This window comes from Hevea brasiliensis, unplaced genomic scaffold, assembly GCF_030052815.1.
Source record: "Hevea brasiliensis isolate MT/VB/25A 57/8 unplaced genomic scaffold, ASM3005281v1 Scaf1, whole genome shotgun sequence".
NCBI lineage: Eukaryota > Viridiplantae > Streptophyta > Magnoliopsida > Malpighiales > Euphorbiaceae > Hevea > Hevea brasiliensis.
Genome location: NW_026614585.1, coordinates 8,932,388 through 8,953,612, shown reverse-complemented (window position 1 = coordinate 8,953,612; position 21,225 = coordinate 8,932,388). Strand labels below are relative to the sequence as shown.

Genomic DNA, 21,225 nt, shown 5'->3' with positions numbered 1-21,225 from the left:
TTAATTTAAATACCACTAAAATTCATATAATATGCTATAACAAATTTTCATATTAACTTATTATTAAGTTTTACTCATTATCTATCAACTTAAATGAATTTATTATATCTCAATTTTATAGTCAATTTAAAATGTTAAATGTTAATTTATTTAAAATAAAATTATACTTTTAAAAATAGTTTAATAATTTTTTATAAATATTTATAATTAATTAATAATTTAATTTATCATATATAAATTATTATTTTCACATATATTATTTTTAATTCAATTTTAGGTTAATATCTAAAAGATTTATATTTAACTTTTCTTAATTCCTTTGATTTGTTTTAATATAAGAAAATAAAATTAATAATATATAATTATTTTACTTTATTTTGAAAATATTAAATTTAATTAAGTGTGAAAGATTTAATTATATATATATATATATATATATATATATATTGATATTTTATATATTCTTTGTCTTTACTTATTAAATTAGTAAAATAATATATCCAATCTTACATTTTGTATTAAAATTATTTATATATTAAATTAAAGTTTAAAATTTTTGTGAGATAAATTAAAATTGAGGGATGTGTATGGTATATTTATCAAGTTGAAAAACGATAAGTGACATTTATCTATAAGTTAAGTTGAAAAACTGTAATAACGTGTTACAATAATTTTAACGATACTTAAATTAAAATTTATAGATTTTTATGATATAAATTAAAATTGAGGAACATTATTAATACAAACAATTAAATTAAGGGACAATGAGTGAAATTAATCGGGTGCTAAGTAATTGTTTTATTTTTATAAATTATATATATTTTATTAATAAAAATATTTTTTATTTTTAATGTTCATGTGATTATTTTGTAAACTTAGATTGAGAAATTTCACCTAATGCAAAATTAAAAAATTTCATATAAAATAGCAAAACAAGAGGTGGTTTAATTAATTTTATTATTATAATTATGATATTACATATTTCAATGCAAGTGAAAGCATATGACCAAGTAGGAAAATTTTAACTCAATTGTTTGCTTTTATTTATTAATTAAGGTAATTTTTAATTATCATTATTATTAAAATATCAGTTTTTAAAATAATATTAAGCAATAAAAATTATTATGGGTGGATTTTAAATTTTGTCTTGTATTTTAATATAAATTATTAAGTAATTATTTTAAAATTCTTTTGTAAAAATAGTAAAAAATAATATTACAAATTAAGATTATGATGGACATTAAATAAATTATTACATAATTTAAAACTAAACTTAATATTTATACAAAAAAAATTATTGTTTCTTAAAAAAAACAATTTTGGCTAGTTTATAGTTTGTGATTTGCTGGTGTACTAAAAATTGAGTAATCACCTAAATGCATAACTAATTTTTTGAATTAAATTATTATGAAAATTGAGTAAACTGAACACAACTTCTCCAATTTCTTAGATAATTAAGGGTAAATATATTGAAAATTACAAAGAACTTTGATTAATTGAAAAAGTAAGAATTAATTTAAAAAAATTAATTTAACTAATTTTAAGTCTGAAAATAATTAATTATTTTAGTATAAATAATTATTTATTTATAAATGATTGATTTTATTTTAACATCATTAGTTTTAACTTTATTTGAATTAAATTAAGAATTAAAGGTTATATTTGACTCTAAATTTGTTTTTCTTGGATTTAAATCACTATTGAACCACACTTGAAGAATCAAAAGAGACATTTAAGCCTATGCAATTTTTTTAGTATATATAAAAATGTGAGTGCACCTTAAAATGTGAATAATGAATTATGAGAGACAATGCATCATATGAATGAATGCCTTCTCTCGGTTTTAGCCGATCACTGGACAGTGGACACCCACATTTGCCAATGCATGTGAAAGAGTGAACTCAACTGACACTCTTCTCACCACTGTCGGCACTTCTCTCTCTCTCTCTCTCGTGACACCCTCAATTTTAGCGCATAAAAACAACCACCAAGTACCCTTAAATACCCGCCACAAACACCACTTTATCACTCCCTAACCGCTGATACTAACCACCACCACCACTGCCACCACCCTACCGCAACCCATGAAGCCCTCTCCTTTCTTCTTTCTTCTTCTCGTTTCTATGGTTTCTAAATTCCCATTCTCCCAGTCGGTCTACCATGAATACCAAGAAGCATTATCTAAGTCCATTCTTTTCTTCGAAGGCCAAAGGTCTGGCTATTTGCCTCAAGACCAACGCATCACCTGGCGAGCCAATTCAGGCCTCAGCGATGGCTGGACCTACAATACAGACCTCACCGGCGGGTACTACGACGCTGGTGATAATGTGAAATTTGGGTTTCCGATGGCATTCACTACCACAATGTTGGCTTGGAGCGTCATCGAATTCGGAGACTTAATGCCTCCAAGCGAGCTCAGAAATACTATGGTCGCTATTCGTTGGGCTACCGATTATCTGCTCAAGACTGTTTCTCAGCCTAACCGGATTTTTGTTCAGGTAAATTAATGGTAGTTTTGTAATTTACTGAGTATGGGTTGGGGCAGTTGATTTTCTGGGGTTAGTTTTGTCGTGGTTGAACTAATCCGGAAGCAAGTTCAGGAATCCTTCGTTTTGTGGGCTTCTGTAGTCCACAAGTTGTCAGGCATTGACCATTTTGACTCCTCACAAGCCATCCTTTATCTTTATACATTGGAAAGTAACCCAAGCCGTCCCCCAGCCCCTGACATGACAATTTATTAGTCGGAGAGTTTTGGTCAAATATCGATGAGTTCATGGGTCTAATTCCATTATTTGGATTAGCAGTGCATTAATGTCAGTTTAATTGACTAAAATCCAACCACTCCTTTATTACTACCTCCAACACTGTAATGATATAATTTTTTTATTATCTAAAATTGAGGGAGTGAGAATTTGAATATAAATAATAAAAAAATTCAGATTTTAGATGACGGTGGCTTTGCCACCCATCAAGAGAAATGTGAGCCAGCCCCATATGGTACATGACAAATTATATGGTACTTTCGGTGCATATAAATAAGATTGCATATTTGTATGAAGTGCGACTACACTTATCAATCTCTCTTCTTTTATAACATTTAAAGAGGGGCTGCGGCTGCACAAGGGCTAGATGCTACTAGCGGTCTCATAAAGGAACCATCATAAAGGAGCCAACTAATGAAGAGGACCATATTTCTTCATTGGATCACACCACTGGACCACTCCCCTTCTTTTTCTTCTTTTTTTTTATTTTACATCAAAGTTCGTGAACGTGTATGGGTCATCAAAGAGTGTCCCCATTTGTCTATTCTCGATATAAGAGATGCCCCAGATGGAAATTTTATCCCAAGCGCTCAGTCTGCGACTGGCTTCACTTTTTTTCTACGTTGAAAACGTCTTCGACATTACCAAGGAACCTTATTTGAGGGGTGCATTTATCATCGAGATTAATATTGTCGAGGTTGAGTTTCTTTTATCATAATTATTTGAATTTGTTTGTTTGATGTTTAACTTCTTGGTATAGGTGGGGGATCCAAATGTAGACCATAGTTGTTGGGAGAGGCCGGAGGATATGGATACTCCTAGGACTGTCTATTCAGTAGATGCACCAAATCCGGCATCGGATGTCGCCGGTGAGACTGCAGCCGCTTTGGCAGCTTCATCTATGGCGCTTCGGTCATCGGACCCAGGATATGCTGACACATTGTTGAGAAATGCCATTAAAGCCTTTCAATTTGCTGACAATTATAGAGGAGCTTACAGTGACAACTCGAACATTAGAGATGGTGTCTGCCCATTTTATTGTGATTTTGATGGATATCAAGTGAGCCCAAATCTTATTAACATCCTAATTTTGGTTGCCTGATTTATATCAGTGATCCTCTTATTATTAGTTGCCAATGAACCTTATGGATTATAAAGCTATGATTTCCAAGTATTTAGCTTTGATCTAATTCTATTTCTTTTTGTTGATTTTTTTCAAAGGATGAATTGCTATGGGGAGCAGCTTGGCTTAGGAGGGCATCTTATGATGACACTTATCTTAGTTACATAGAGAGCAATGGCAGAACCCTTGGAGCTGACGACAATATTAATGAGTTTGGCTGGGACAATAAGCACGCTGGCCTAAATGTTCTTGTCTCCAAGGTTAGTCTTAATCTCATACACTCTTGATGAAAATAAAAGTCACTTCAGTGCCAGGAACGTGGGTTTTCCCTAGGGATTTTTCGTGCCTAGACTGGTGACTCGAAATACAAAATATATGATTGATTCATATATTAAATATATGAATCTCATGTGTGTGTCTTAAATTTATAATGAATCGAATTTAAGTAAAAATTTCATTTTCAAAAGAACTAATATATACAACCTTACCCTTAATTTGCAAAGAAGCTATTCCGCGGGCTCATTTTACCATTACATTAAAGCCAGTGATGTAATTATATATATTATATATTTTTTAATGTTAGATTTGATTTGTTTTTTTATAGGAAGTCCTAGAAGGGAACATGTACTCACTTGAATCATACAAGGCATCAGCAGATAGCTTCATGTGCACGCTTATGCCAGAATCAGCCTCCTCTCACATAGAATACACTCCTGGTGGCCTCATTTACAAGCCAGGAGGAAGCAACTTGCAACATGCAACAACAATCTCATTTCTGCTACTTGTTTATGCAAATTACCTAGAAAGAACATCCCAATCAGTCAATTGTGGCAATGTAAATGCGGGTCCATATTCGCTTCGTCGGCAGGCCAAGAGGCAAGTTGATTACATATTAGGTGATAATCCATTGGGATTATCTTACATGGTTGGATACAGTAACAATTATCCTCAACGTATTCATCATCGTGGCTCATCATTACCATCGATTAAGGATCACCCTGAATTTATCGCTTGCAAAGAGGGTTCAATTTACTTCAACTCAACAAATCCTAATCCTAATGTGCTTGTGGGTGCAATTGTGGGTGGACCTAGTGAAGATGACTCGTATGGAGATGATCGAGCCGATTATAAGAAGTCTGAGCCCACTACATATATTAATGCACCATTTGTTGGTGTGCTTGCTTATTTCGCAGCAAATCCTAATTTTAGTTGAAACCCCACACCAATTATTTTTGTATACAAGTCAATATTTATTGACATTTCAAAATAGGAAAAAAAAAAAAAAGAAAAGAAAAGGAAGTCTCTTATCTTGGCAAAGGTAAAGATGGCAGAGGCCTGTTATATAAATTCTGAATTTGAAGAATTGCATCACAAAATCTCATTTGGAAAGTGATTATGATTACAAGGAGCTAATTTTGAGATGTAAAATCCAAATATAGCTTCAAATTTGACAAAGGAAATGAAAAAAAAATTTCAATTTCTTTCAAGTTGTCTGGTCTTGCATTATTTGGCATTTCATGATTAAGTCTAATAATTAAATGAAGACATTTGTCAGCTTTCAATCAATTGCAAGACATGTGATGTGTTCTAAAGAGTTGATATAGACATGCAACTTCAGGAGAACGGAGCCCTTTTTTATTATCATCTAATTGAAGAGTTCTTTAATCTTCTACATCTGACCTAAAAATCCAGTAATTGATTGCATATGAATGAACACAATAGACAAAGGCCATAAATTCTACTACAGGAATAGGCCGCATTATTAAGCTCAAATAAAAGAAAATCAACCTCTACAAATAAGTTCGTGCAGTGCACATTAATGGAACAAAACAACCTCTATCATAGATAGCTCTACCATAGATAGATAGGACATTAACTTTCAAAATGAGGTAGGAAATCACCATATTTGAAAATAATGCACAAGAAAACATCTCAAAAAACATAAGATTTTGGGATTATTTCAAGAGAAAACACAAAAGGAAACAAAGAAAAAAAAATCAAGAGGAAAAAAATAAAATAAAAAACCACTGAGAAAAGAGTAAAAGATTACAAAAAGAGTATAGGAGGGTGCTCTGGTGGCCAACAACACTCATCTAAATCCTGGAAAAGCGCTTGAGTTAAGAGAGAACATAGCAATTCACCTTACCTCACTTAATTCTTCATGCTATGAAATAAAAATTAAATTACTAGATGGCTAATTTAATGTTTATCAAACACAAACTACAAAGTATAACAACAAAAGAAAGGCAAGTCTCTCTCTCTAACTTATTTAGAGACTATTTTTTTCTCAAATGTTAGGTTTTTTCTTAGGGTTCAGACCCCTGTTTTTCTCGGCTGTTTGGTGTCGTCCCCTTGCCCTTCGAGGCAAGGAATGGTTATACCTCCTCCCTAGAGAATGGGTTCCCTCCTTATCAGTGGGTGAGGCTGTGTATAGTTTTGTAGTTTTAATTTGTAAAATGGGTGGTTTGGTGAGAGCTTCTTGTGGTTCTACTGTGTAGCTCGATGGTGGAGGAACTATCCTTTCATGGTTCTGTTTCTCCTTAATGCTAATGGTTTCGATTTCATTGGAAGGGCAAGTGATCAATTAGGGAGGAGGCTTAAAGGACGAGGACTTGAGGGTTAGAGTCCTCTTCTCTTAGGTCAATGGTCCTTTGATGACAAGGGGGTTTGTTCTTGAGTGTCAGTAAATGTAGTTTGTTTGTGTTGCCTTTGATATTTTCTCCTTGAGATGCTGCACTAGCTTCAGCTATAGGACGTTTGACGATGCTACATGATGGCTAAGGCAGATTCTCATTCATGTGGGCAACAAGGTTTGGGTGATTTTGTTGGGTTTTTAATGAATTATGGGTGTGGATTGCTGTTTGGATTGATTTGTGGCCTTTGCCTTGTTTGTAATTAGATGTAGTTGTATTTGTCCAACAAATCTTGTTTAATGCAATGAACTACATTTTCAATATATATATATATATATATATAACAACAATTTTTCAATACAACATTCCATTTAATAGTTAGAATTAAGAAATCAAAAAGTTAAATTTAAGCCCTATTAGATGAAGGGTTGTGATGTTACAGTGAATGAGAAGAGAAATGCATTTCAATTCATGTTCTCATTTTTATTATTGGTTAATTTGAGTAATTAAAAATTTGAATAAATGATATGTTAAGAGATGAAACTAATGAAGTATAATTTATCGTTTTAGATTTAAATTTTAATTAAAATTAAATAAAAAAAGAGTAGGAAAAGATAAATTAACTAAAAGGGGCAGAAATTTGAACACCTATTGAGGAGGATTGAGCTTGTATCCAAGTCGTTGAAGGGACACTGATTTCACGCATTACCTAACATGATTTAATTCAGCCGTACCAAACAGTTACCCATTAACTGGTTTCATGGCCTTCGGTTATATCCGTTTTCGACACTAGTTCTTGCCATCTCCATTATTGTCAATCACTTTCTTGTTGGTTCCATCAATCCCCCCAATCCTCCACACTATTTCTTTCTCTTTTTCTTTTCAATTTTCGTTGAATTTTTATTTAATTTTACATTTTTTTTTTATTGAACTTGAAGAGAGTTTGAACACTTAACTTTCATTCTCATGTCTAATTACAAAATAAAAATGTGAGTAATATAATAATTTTATTTAAATATTAAATTTAGTTATGATGATGATAATAATAATAATAATAATAATAAAAGAATGATAATAACTATTATTATTGATGCCTAGGTGATAGTGATGTTAATAGTAGCAGTAACTGAGTAGTGATAATAGCAATAACAGTGATCGTTAGATAGTGGTGATAGTATTAGCGGTGGCAAAATGGTGGAGGTGACAATGAAAAAAACATACTAAAGTAAATAAATATAATTAAATGTATTTTTATATGTAATTATCGTTATATTAATCAAAGTATAATGGGTTAATTTTATTTATAGTCTCACAACTTAGATAATTGACAATAGTAACGTCTCTTAACTTTAATTTTTATTGTAAACTATTTAACTTTGAATTTGAGAGAGAGTTAGTTGAATATATAAATAAAAAATTATCTTTAATTATTTATGTAATTATGAAAATATAAAAATTAATGTCAACATATATTATTGAATTAAAAAGGTTAAAAATAAAATCAACCGTTAAAATTTTAATTTACTTTTATATTTATTTATTTTAATTTTAACTTTTGGATTATTAAGTTAATCTATTTAATAAAATTACAAAAACATAGTTTAAATTAATATTTATAAAATTTTTAATTTAAATTAACTATATATATTATTTTTAATTGTAATGCAATTTATATGTAATTTTATTTAAACAAAGCAATTTGAGCTGTTACTTTGAAGTATAAATAAATTTCTATTAATTATCATTAATTTTTTGAAATTTTATTCCAATACTAATTGGTTAACATAGAAATTTTAAGCCTATTTAATTTATAGTTTTTTTTTACATGTTCTAAATTTACTATATTAACTTTTTTTTTTTAATTATGAGTTTAAGGACGGATATTCTTAAAAGTGATTATTTTGATATGTATTAGCAATATTATTTATAAAAACAACATGATATGTGAATTATATTATAAAAAAATACATTAAGTTAATATTATAATAATAAAATAATAAATTTAATTTGCCATTAAAAATTAATATATTATAATAATATTACATCATATACACAAAGCTAATTGAAAAGTATATATAAAAAAATTTAAATAACAAATATATATAACAAGTATAAGTAACATGTCGTGCATATTGTTATAAAAACTAATTGAATTAAAGTTGAAAAGACTAAATATTAGGGGTGGCTACAGTTCAGGAATCGCCGGTTACGGTTTCTAAATGGCCGGTTCAGGTTCAATAAAATTATGAACCTGAATCAAATCATCATGAGACGGCTTGGAATACGATTCTTGAACCGCCGGTTTCGAATCGAGCCTCGATTTAAAACGGTTTAAATGACGATTTGAAAAATGGTAGTTCAAGACGGCTTGAAAGCGGTTTATGAGTGATTTAAGAGCGACTTAAAGGAAAATGTTAAAGGAAAATTTTATTGATTTATAATTTAAGTTATATTTGTAAAAATATTTTAATTTTTCTTAGAAATCTTTCAATCAAAATAAAATAAGAAAAAAAAAGAATAAAAATAACTTATTTTTAAGACAAATTTAATAAGCAAATACTTGAACTTATTAAAAAATTAAAGATGAAATTATTTTTTTTTTAAATTAGAAAAATGTGCATGAACTTAATTTTGCCTATGTATCCCTTTAGGATATTGAGGAATCAAAATTTTCAGTTATAAGTTGAGAAAAAGGAGATTTAGATGGTTTGGTCATGTGAAGCGTAGAAATAGGAAAGCTCCAGTTAGACAAGTAGAGCACATTGGGTTAGAGGATAGAAAGAAAATAATAGGTAGATCTAAACTGACTTGGAGAAAAATAGTATAACATGACTTAGAAGCATTACACATTTTGGAGGATTTAATCCAAAATCGTTTATAGTAGAAAAAAAAGAATCTATATAGCCGATCCTAATAAATTTTTGGGATAAAAACTTAGTTGAATTGAGTATTACTTGCCCTTTTTTAAAAAATTATATGATAATTGATAATTAAAAAAATAAAAAAATCAAAATAGATGGTATTGAAAATTTTATTGAATATGTAAAATAATAATAGAATAATTGAGATAGTATTAAAAATTTCAGTAAGCATATAAAATAATAAAATAGGAGAATTGTGAAAGTACCGAGAATTAAAAGAAGTGTAGAAAATAATTATTTAGAAATTTTGAGAGAAATTGAAAGAGTATTAAGAATTAAAGAGAGTATAGAGAATAATTGTGTAGAGAATTATACATATATATATATATATATATATATATATATATATATATATGAATTAGGAGTGAAGTGAGGTATTTATTGAATTTTTTTGTATTTAAATCGCCGGTTTGATCCGGTTCAGAATCGTCAGTTCAATCCAGTTCGAAACCGCTAGTTCACGGTTTCTAAAAAATTATGAACCTGAACCAAACTGTAGAATGACGGTTTTAGTCCGGTTCGAAGTCGATTCCGGTTTTGACCGATTTCGATCAAGTTTTGACCAAATTGGTTTCGGTTCGATTCCAATTCGAAACCGGACCGTGACCACCCCTACCAAATACATACTCATGCCCTTGTACTGTTTGGGATTAATATATTGAACACATCAACTAAGATAGTAATCTATTTAACACCTAAACTTATAAAAATCATAACAATTGAACACAAATTAGTCATATCATAAATTATCAACAGAAATCAGAAATGGTCTCACTTATTGTTAACTTTACTCTAAATTTTTCTCTAAGTGGGACCATTTCTAAAAAATTATAAGGTAAATTTGTTTTTTTTTTTTTATAATTTATATGGTAAATTTGACAATTTTTTACTTTTATGAAAAATCATCGATGATATGATTAATTTGTGTTCAATTATTATGAATTTTATAAGTTTAGATATTTAATAAATTACTATTTTAATTAAGTGTTGAATTGATTAAATCCTAAATAATAGAAGGATGTAAGTATGGACTTGATCAAATTGAAAATTATAATTTTGTGAGGTTTTGAAGAGAGAGAAGTTGAGATGGAGAGGAAGGAGGTGAAAAAAGGAGAAAGACATAAGAGTATTTTAAAAATTATCTTCTCATTTGTTTGATTCTGAATTATACTTAACAAATTAACGAAAATATTAAAGTGTTAACAAATCAAACATTAGGGATTAAATCAACTATTTATAAATAATAAAGGACGCAAGTGTTAGTTATATCATAATTTAGAGACCCAAAAATAAATTTACCATAACATAAAATAAGTTTTTTTAGAACATCTAATATAAATCGGAGCTCATTTAAAAATGAATTTAATTATTATTAAATTAAATTAAATATTTATATTAATATATGTTCAGAATTCATTAACATATAAATATAAATAGTACATGAATTTATATAAGTGAAGTGCATTTACATTAAGTGTACTTGATAATTTGCTGTAAAGTTTGATTTGATTTATGTTTGATTTAGCCAATAAAAAATATTTTATAAATATTTAAAATTTTAACACAATTATATATTTAGGAAATATATTTATATTATTGACAAGCAATTGACGCATTTTTTTACTAAATTATATTATTGACCAGCAAAAGGATACTAAATTATTTTTTCAAATGACAAATGATGCAAAATTAATTTTTTACTATAATATTATCATAATATATTTTAATAATTTTACAATATAATTAATTTTAAATTACATAAACAAATATTTTATAGTAAATATTTTATTGAAAATTAATATAAATAATTTTTAAATTCATTAGAATTAGTGTAAATAATTTATTTAAATTAATAAAGAAAAGTAAATACTTGATGGAATTTAAAATTAAATAATGGTGATAGAGTAAAATATTTGATAAAACTAATTCATATATAAACACTTAGCATATAAATACTAAAATAAAAAATTTCTCCCCTAACTTATTAGTTTTTAACTTATAAACATAATTTATAAATACTAAAAATTTTTAAAATAAATAAATTAACTTAAAATTATAAAATTTTTTAAACAAATAAATTAACTTAAAATTATAACTTATAAGTAGATAAGTTAAACCAAAAACCTTACTAATAAGGTTGATTTTGATGGTTGGAAGCTACTTTTTAAGTTTTTAAATTTTTAACTATTAACTCCTTTATTTTTTTTAAAATTATATATTAGAAATTACATTTAAGTAAAGAAACACCTTCCGTTGTAGTCTAGTTGGTTAGGATATTCGGCTCTCACCCGAAAGACCCGGGTTCGATTCCCGGCAACGGAATATTATTTTTTTCCTTAAAAAAAAGGAAAATATTTGTTTATTTTTTTAAAACGAAAATTAAGCAAAGCTACGTCGTCTAAGCTGTTTTCTTCTGCAGCAACCTATCGTTCCCCAATTCAAAGACCGCTTCAAGGAAGAGAGCCTTGGACTGTTGGCAAATTAGGTTTTTGCGTCTCCAACTCAGGTGTGTTTCTCTCTTCATCTTCTTCTGTAGCGATTGTGGATTTGGCAAATTTCTCTAGTTTTCATCCATCTCTTTCTTGTGGAATATTTACGAACCTGTACTAAGTTCATTAGTGGAAAGTTTAATAAAAGAAACTGGAAATTTAATACAGAGAATTAGAATTTTATAACAATTTATTCAATTGATTTCTTTTTGGTCTATTCTTATGTATGAAAAAATTCAATTCTTTTTAACTTAATTATAAAAGAAATAGAATTTAATTGAATTCTTTTATTGTAAATAATTTGTTTCAATGGAAGCCTATTCATTTCCTAACTTGAATAGATTTAGGTATTGAGAATCTAAATTAGGGTTTTTTTTCTGAGAATCTTATGATAGTTTCAGTGTGCCTCCATAGCATCATACGTATCAATTTATCTGGTAATTAATATGTGGTGTTTTATAAATTGTAAGGTGTTTGTGGAACATGGGTTTTCTATGTTGTTGCTACTCTGCTGTCATTTCTTGAGTTATTGGATAGATGCTGAGAGTTTGGCATTTGGAATGATTGTCATGGTTTGATCCTGCTCATCGTTTTATTTCATTGTTTGAAGAACTAAAGTTTCCTTTCGCTTTATTTTCTATTTTTCTTTGTCTCCTGCAAATAGAAACATTTTATGTCCTAGGTCAAAAAATGGTTTTATTTCAAAAATATATGCATAAAAATATAGGCATTGAAAAAGAAAAAGAAATGGGTTTCAACACTTTCTGCATGACATCTCATGAATCTAAAATTTAACATTGTTATGAACTGTTATGGAAGTATATATTTTGATCAAATAATTGTGGCTGGTCCGTATGAACTAGTAGACTTCATTAGTTAGAACATGCTCATAACGTGCATTCAGCAATACTCAATTTTTGCATCTCTTAGACTTTTGACTCAAACATTGTCTTCACGTCTGCAGGTTTGATCAATTGTACATAAGTTGGTCTGTTTTCTTTATACAGACATTGTTTTCTACAAATATTTAGCCATGGCTTCCAATGATGATATAGTTGAGGGCTCTATATCTACTCTTCTTATTGATTCCTTGAGGACTAATCAGAACGGAGATGCCCTTTCACCTGAAGAAATAGCATGGGTTGATTCTTGTCTGATTAAAGATCCAGAAATTTCAGATGGTGATTGGAGTTCCATGAAAGATGCCTTGATAGAAATCCTAGGTTTGCAACCTGATTCTCATGACTCTTCTGCACCTGGAACTGACAGCTTTCCTGGAGGAACTGACATTGAGATGCTTCATTCTGCCGAACCAGGACTTGTTAAGTCATCTGGAGGAACTGATGTTGGTTCTATCAAAATTAATAAAGAAACGGAAACAAGCAATGATGAATTTCCAATCAAGGAGGAGTGTGGCAATTCATTATCACAACATTTTCAGGGAGATCTCTCAGTAAGTTTGAGTAATGCTTTTCTGCCAAATTACAGGGAGGAAAACAAGAGAATGAGTGAATCCATTGATTCAAGGCTCAGTATTGGTTGTTCAACAGATGAGATAGAGCCATCAATTGAGGATATCTTTAGGATCTGGGATTTGGGCATTCCTGTAGAGGAAGATGAGTTTGTTAAACAGTTGAACAAGGCCCTTTCAGAAAGTAGTGATCAATTGATTCCATCAAGGACTGATGATTCGGGGGCATGGAAGGATTGTAAAGAAGAATCAGTTGATGATTTAATTGCTGGCATTGCAGACCTGTCTTTGACTGAGCGTTTTAAATAGAAAACATGTTCATAGTATAATCTCAACATCTGTGTAGTTGAATTTCTTGATACTAACAGCTAACAGGGTTTTTGGATGCTGCATTTAGTGTTTTATGTGATATTTGAAAATGGATCAATGTGTTTTAGGGATTAATGATATGATATATGCGTTTTCAGATCTATAAAAGTCACCATTTGATGGTCTCTTGAAGCTTAGGAGCAACCACATCAATCTGATTAGTTTTCTATAGTTTCATTTTAACTAGTTCATGCTAGTGCGTAAAGCACAAGTCTCAAATTCACATAACACAATTAAGACATTGGTAACTTTATAAACCAAATTAGAAGTCCTGATTTGAATGAAAGTATATTTGGGTAAATTGAAAATTTTGTTAGGCTTAGCCATGTAACTTCTGCATAGAAAATTGAGGAAGAGCCACCCTATAAGTGAGGGCATTAGCTGTGTCTGAAGAATGACATGTGGTTTCACCATAGCTACTGTTCAAAGCATTGAATCAAGAAGGTTATAATTTGTGCAGGGATCTTTAACCACATGTCATTGTAGTACCAGTGGTGTTAGGATTCAGCAAAATGGGCCTAACCCAATGATACGTGGACCCACTAAGGCTTATGTGGCATTGAAATCTTGATCTAATTACATGGAGTATGGCAGCTGATCTGGCAAGCTGTCTGCCGTTGAAATGGATGCAAAGAACATCAAAATCTGTAGAGCAAACCATGGCCATATCAAATGAAGCTAGAAAACAAACAAGGGAGATTAGAGCCTCACACTTGCTTTCCAGGGGAATCTCCCAAACAACACTTATTTTGAACTCACGGTACATTAGTGAGTTTGATGCATTTGTCTTCTCTGCAATAAAAAATCTGAATGTTAAGACAATAAATTTCAAAAAATTTACGAGGTGGGAATAAAACCATCCATATCAACCACTCATACAGAAATGCCAACTCTGCCATGCTATCATCAACGTGGAGAACGCTTATTGGTCCACTCACGACAGCCTCAAATGTGACATCTTATGATAACACACAAGCCAAATATAAATACAGCGACTAGAGTCTACAGATGCATGCGTATATGTGGTAGAGAGGCACTAACTTAGAGAGGAGATAAGATTATAGACTATTTGTAAGGCTAAGGCTTATATACTCATTAGCGGTTAGCCTCTCAAGCAAAAGCGAAAAAAGAAAGGAAAAAACATGGCCTCTGCATCACTTCTCAAGTCATCACCAGTCCTTGACAGGTCTGAGTTCGTGAAGGGTCAGTCCCTCCGCCAACCTTCTGCCTCCATCATCCGGTGCCACCCCGCCTCCTCCTCAGCCCTCACCATTCTTGCTGGCTCCTATGCTGATGAGCTTGTCAAGACTGCGGTATGTTACTTTTGCACCTTAATTTCAATCACTGTAACCAAACTTCAAGGATACTCATCAAGGCAACTTGAGATATATATATATATACACACACACAGTGGCAAAACCAAGAATTTGAGTCAGTGGTGTGGAAAAAAAAAAGATATTAATTAATTAAAATTTTATATATAGTTATATACACACACACACACGGTATACTAAGAAAAAAGTTGCTAGCTTGCTAGCAATTTTGCCTGCTATAAATTTCCTTGATGGGTTTTGTTACTAGCTATAGGTTCAATGGATAAGTGTTATTGTTACTTGGATATGCAGAAAACTGTTGCATCACCTGGACGTGGAATTTTGGCCATGGATGAGTCCAATGCTACATGTGGGAAACGTCTTGCATCAATTGGGCTAGAAAACACTGAGGCTAACCGCCAGGCATACCGTACCCTTCTTGTGACAGCTCCTGGCCTTGGCCAATACATTTCTGGTGCCATCCTATTTGAGGAGACTCTCTACCAATCCACCACTGATGGCAAGAAGATGGTGGATGTTCTTATCGAGCAAAACATTGTCCCTGGTATCAAAGTCGACAAGGTAAACATTAGTGCATATGCACATATTAATATATCAGAAATTGTGTTTATCTGTGGATTAAGAACAAATTTTTGCATTGAAGCAGTGTAATTAGGTAGCTAAATTTTATATTAAAGAAGATTCACATTGACATTTAGCTTGAACAATGAGAACAACAGGGTTTGGTGCCTCTACCTGGATCCAACAATGAATCATGGTGCCAAGGTCTTGATGGTCTTGCCTCCCGCACAGCTGCTTACTACCAGCAGGGTGCTCGTTTCGCTAAATGGTCCGAGAAATCTAGCCCTTTCACTTTATATGTACTAAATCAAATCTTTGAATTAGTTTCTCATAAATAATTTATAACACAATTGATTAGGCGTACTGTTGTGAGCATTCCCAACGGCCCATCTGCTCTGGCAGTGAAGGAAGCTGCATGGGGTCTTGCTCGCTATGCTGCTATTTCTCAGGTATCCATCTGCAATTCTGTATTGCTGATCAACTCTAATCATGAATATATATCTGATTGAGGAAATTCTTCCGGTTGGATCCTTTAGGACAATGGATTGGTCCCAATTGTTGAGCCAGAAATCTTGCTTGATGGTGAGCATGGCATTGACAGGACTTTTGAAGTAGCACTCAAGGTGTGGGCTGAGGTTTTCTACTACTTGGCAGAGAACAATGCCCTGTTTGAGGGCATTCTTCTCAAGCCTAGCATGGTCACTCCTGGAGCTGAATGCAAGGACAAGGCCACCCCTCAGCAGGTTTCAGACTACACCCTGAAGCTCCTCAAGAGGAGAATCCCCCCAGCAATTCCAGGAATCATGGCAAGTTCCCTTCTCTTTTTTCCTTACTTAAAATTTACGTAGTATCCCTGAAACATGTACAGATGTATTAATTAAATGTGAATCACTTTGTGGGTGTAGTTTTTGTCTGGTGGGCAATCTGAGGTTGAAGCAACCCTGAACCTGAACGCCATGAACCAAGGTCCAAACCCATGGCATGTGTCCTTCTCATATGCAAGGGCTCTCCAGAACACTTGCCTCAAGACCTGGGCTGGCAGACCTGAGAATGTGAAGGCTGCTCAGGAGGTACTTCTTGTCCGCGCCAAGGCCAACTCTCTTGCTCAGCTTGGCAAGTACACAGGTGAGGGAGAATCAGAAGAAGCCAAGAAAGGAATGTTTGTCAAGGGCTACGTGTACTAAGCTATAGAATGAAGGTGGAGGAGAAGAGAAATCAAATCCAAGATTAAATTTCTCATGATTGTGTGTTAAATGCTTTATAGCCTGAATACTATTTTTTTTCTTTTTTACATGTACTTTTAGCCACTTAATAATCCTCTTGCTGATGAGATTAGTTAGCGTGTTCTTAATATGATGCACCATATACTGAAATGCTTCAATATCAGTTTGACAGTTTTCAAGCTTAAGCGCTTGAGAAATTTTTAGCCAGACTCAATTTACTAATTTAGTGAAACATGACACTAAAATTAAGTGATAAGGTTCACTGTGTTTCCAAGAGTATAACTCAGGCTTCCTCCTTGGAGAAGATAGTGTTGGAAGAGACGGCCACAAACCCCCGAAAGAATTAGAATTCTCGCAAGATACCCTGATAAATAAATTTAAAAAAAAGTACAAAAAAAAGACCAGTTTTGATCGCTAAGTAACTTGGAACTGAATTGTAAGTCAAGAAGTTATCTGTGACTTCTTTGATCACCATATAGCTGAAGCAGCAGCAACTGGCCAGAAATAGGTCAGTAAGACTAATAATTTTATTTAATATAAATATATTAGTAATTATCAATTAATGAAAATATATTGATTGAAAAAAAATGTATTGAAATTATGGACAATCACTTAGCCTTTATTTAATTTCTTAATTATGCAATGAAGATGAAAAGAAATTAAATAGAAAAAAAGAAAGGAAAAGAAATCTATTTTCTGTTATATTATTTGGTTAGTTTATGTGAGGAAGTGGATATAAAAGAAAAATAAATAAGTTTATAAAGTTTGTTTTTACTGTTATACCCTCGTCATGTATTCCTTTACTATTTATATGATGTAAGGGTGTATTCATAATTTCAAAATCTATAATCTTTTATTTCCTATTTCCCTTATTTTTACTTTAAATTAAGAGGTTTGAAGGAAAATCAAAAAGCAATTTCTATCATTTTCCTATCTTTTTCTCTTCTTTAATTGCTATTCAAATGAAAAAAAAAAAGAAGAGAAATAATATATTTTTTTGCTTCAATCCACTTTACTGGAAACAGATAAAGTATTAATTATTTAATTATATTTTTAATTTTTTATATTTGTTAATTTTAAATTTAAAATTTTTTTATAATTATAATTTATAAATATAGATGTATATTAATTTTATTAAAATTTTTATGTTAAGTATAAAGAAACTGTGACATACAGTGGTAATGATAAGATTAACTAATTTTATTATATATATATATATATATATATATATATATATATATATAATTTATTTAAAAAACAAATTTTATATAAAGATAATAGATGGGCAATGAACATCCTCATCTTTTGGAAAGGCCTCAATCTCCAACTTTTACGAAGTCCAAGGACACATTATGGAACAGGCAAAAAATCCAAAAGGGAACGTAAGGAATGAGACTTTTTGATCTCATCAACGAAAGGGACCAGCGGTTGCTTCATTGCAGATACTTCAAACACTAATGTTACGTTACACAAAACCACCCCAGCTTGAGATAATTCAAGTTCAAATCCTTAAAATTGTGTTTCAAACATTTGGAAGAAATTGCCAACGCCCCCTTTCTATGTAATATAGATTATGAAATTACTGGCAATATCGATTTGGGATAAAGTAATGTGCCTTTATAAAGTTTTAGGCACTGTTCTTCCTTAATTTTTTATGATCATTTAAGTCTAAGGATGATAACGGGTCAGATTTTTATGGGTATCCAATCCAATCGAACCCTAATAGGACGGGTTTAGATAGTATATAATCGGGTTTAAGACGGATTCGGGTTTAGAATTTAATACCCGTGACAGGTTCGTGTCGGATTCGGATTTTATATATTGAGTATCCATTATCCGAACCAATTTATATAAATATTTAATTAAATATAAAAAAAATATATATTTTTTTAATAATATTTATAAATTTTTATAATTTTATTTTATATAAAATAAAATTGAAATATTTTTTGAAATTATTAAATTTTTAAAATATAAATTATTAATAAAAAAATTTTTTTATATAGATTATTAATTAAATATATAAAATTAAATGGGTTCGGATATTTTTTTGGTAATAATAATTAAGTTTAGAACGGGTTCGGATAGTTGAGAATAAATTTTAGTCGGGTTTGGGATGAATTCAGGTTTTGAGAATATTAATCAAATTCGGATTCGAGTCGAGTGATTTTCGCGGGTACCCTACCCGTAGCCATCCCTATTTAAATCTAGTCAATAATATGGTATTAAAGCCTCTAACTGATACTGGGCCTCTACTCTCTCGCAAGTGCTTCATGCTCCAGCAGCGTGAGGAAGGTGTGCCGTGTGATAACCCGATCAAGCGCAACTTGTCATGCTGGCCGAACAGGGAAGTGAGCGGATAGAAGAGCCATAGTTTCTACTGTCTGTATCCTTTGTGGCACCCTATGTTGGAGTATTTGGTAAACAAGGAATGATCCATATGATAACTCTCCAAGAGTGTTTTATTTATTTTATTTATTTTTTTTATTATTTATTTTTATTTTTTTTTTATTTAATTAAATTTTTGAAATTAAAAAAAATTAAAAAATTTTAAAAAAAATTTTAAATTTTTAAAAAAAAAAAAAAAAATAATTTAAAATTAAAAATTTTTTTTTTTTTTAAAATTTTTTTTTTTTTTTTTTTTTTTTTTTTTTTTTTAATTTTTTTTTTTTTTTTTTTTCTTTAAAAATAAAAATTTAAAATTTAAAATGAATCAAAATTTAATCGAAAAATCGGATCGGATCGCCCTTTATCTCTTCCTCTCTCCTCCCTCCTCTCTCTCCTCTCTCTCTTTCTCTCCCTCTCTCTCTCTCTCTCCTCTTTCCTCTCTCTCTCCTCCTCCCTCCCTCCCCCCCCACCCCCGCACCCCCCCGCACCGCCTCGGCCTCCCGGCCGCCCGGAAGCCCCGGCGCGCACGCGCCGCGCGCCGCGCGCGGCGCTGCTTCGACGAACCCGCCCGAATTCCAAATTGACCCCATGGACACATCGTAATGGACGATCTTATATCAAAGACCACTTACAGAGAACTTCCCCATGGACAACATTCAAAAATCCATTGTTTTTTTTTTTTTTTTTTTTTTTTTTTTTTTTTTTTTTTTTATTTTTTTTCTTTTATTGAACCGAGAAAGCCACGAACCCGAAAGCTCCAGGCGCTCCACTCCGAGAGAAGCGGCAAAATAAATTTCAAAATTTTTTTTTTGTTTTTTTTTGGTTTTTTTTTTTTTTATTTTATTTTTTTTTTTTTTAAAAAAAAAAAAAAAAAAAAAAATTTACTTTTCTACTAACCTTGTTGATTTAAGAAGTGTTTGTTTCTTTCAGTAATTCGATTCAAGTTGCGAAATTCGATTTTCAAATTGGATAAAGATAAAACAAAAAACCAAAACTTTTTTTTTTTTTTTGATTTTTTCGAAGATTTTTATATCACATTGTGTTGAGAGATATTCGAAATATGTCTCGAAATCTTACTTTTCTTTTTTTTTTTTTTTACTTTTTTCTTTAAAAACTCTAAAATTAAAATCCAAAAAAAAAATTATGATAAAATAAAAATTATGATTAACTTATTATTTGTATTAATATTTATTTATTTATTTTTTTTTTTTATTTTTTTTTTTTTTTTTTTTTTTTTTTTTTTTTTTAATTTTTAAAATTTTAATTTAAATGATGATAATTGATTATTATTGATTGGATGGGATTTGGGGGATGTGAGTGTGATTATGTGTATGTGTTGTGTGGTGTGGGGTATAGAAGTGTTTGTATTGGTTTTGTTTTTTAAGTAGGGTTGGTTTGTTAGGTGGACAGGCAGGGAGTTTTTTAGACTTTTTCCTAGGACTTTTTTCTCTTTTTTTTTTTTTTTTTTAAGTTAATTAAAAAAAAAAATTGTAATAATTGTATAAAAAAAATCCCTTCCAATTCCTCCTGACCTCCTTCACCACTTAATTAAAAATGAGTAAAATATTAATTTTAATGATAATATTAAATATTATTATAATTATATGCATTATTATTATATTAATATATATTATAATATTTAAATATATGTTATTTATATTTATACATATATTTATTTATAGTTAAATTTTGTCTGTAATATTATTTGCTTGAGTTCTTCATTTGTGATCGGGGATTTGGATGTAGAGGGTTGGATTTTATGTATGTATTATGTGCTGTTTTAGCTGTGTGTGTGTTTTAGCTAAATTTATATTTTATGTGATATAAAATAAATGTTATATTTGTTTTTTTTTTCTTTTTTAGAGTATTTATTAGTTTTATATTTATATTGATTATGATTAAAATTGATATTTTACTCTTTATTTTTTCAGCTATTTATTATATATTTTTT

At 30.4% G+C, this 21,225-nt stretch overlaps 3 protein-coding genes and 1 non-coding gene across 5 annotated transcripts; all 4 read left to right on the top strand.

The window, feature by feature from the left end:
• Positions 1–1,834: 1,834 nt before the first annotated feature.
• Positions 1,835–5,253, top strand: LOC110644120 (endoglucanase 24). Its single transcript, XM_021796748.2, has 4 exons — positions 1,835–2,498; positions 3,523–3,822; positions 3,984–4,145; positions 4,490–5,253. The coding sequence occupies exons 1-4, from the start codon at positions 2,085–2,087 to the stop codon at positions 5,096–5,098; spliced, it is 1,485 nt and encodes a 494-aa protein (XP_021652440.2). The 5' UTR covers positions 1,835–2,084; the 3' UTR covers positions 5,099–5,253.
• Positions 5,254–11,688: 6,435 nt separating this feature from the next.
• TRNAE-CUC (transfer RNA glutamic acid (anticodon CUC)) lies at positions 11,689–11,761 on the top strand. Its single transcript has one exon. It is a non-coding gene; the product is annotated as a tRNA-Glu (tRNA).
• An 80-nt stretch (positions 11,762–11,841) lies between these two features.
• Positions 11,842–13,893, top strand: LOC110644117 (uncharacterized). 2 transcript variants are annotated; one of them, XM_058141281.1, is made up of 3 exons: positions 11,842–11,945; positions 12,399–12,500; positions 12,893–13,893. In XM_058141281.1, exon 3 carries the CDS (start codon positions 12,962–12,964, stop codon positions 13,706–13,708), a length of 747 nt encoding a protein of 248 aa, XP_057997264.1. In that variant the 5' UTR covers positions 11,842–11,945; positions 12,399–12,500; positions 12,893–12,961; the 3' UTR covers positions 13,709–13,893. The 2 variants fall into 2 exon arrangements, with proteins under 2 accessions (XP_057997264.1, XP_057997263.1); XM_058141280.1 differs by lacking the exon at positions 12,399–12,500.
• Positions 13,894–14,761: 868 nt separating this feature from the next.
• LOC110644113 (fructose-bisphosphate aldolase 1, chloroplastic) lies at positions 14,762–16,998 on the top strand. Its single transcript, XM_058141279.1, has 6 exons — positions 14,762–15,081; positions 15,394–15,663; positions 15,822–15,931; positions 16,022–16,112; positions 16,200–16,469; positions 16,569–16,998. Exons 1-6 carry the CDS (start codon positions 14,911–14,913, stop codon positions 16,845–16,847), a joined length of 1,191 nt encoding a protein of 396 aa, XP_057997262.1. The 5' UTR covers positions 14,762–14,910; the 3' UTR covers positions 16,848–16,998.
• The last annotated feature ends 4,227 nt before the right edge of the window (positions 16,999–21,225 follow it).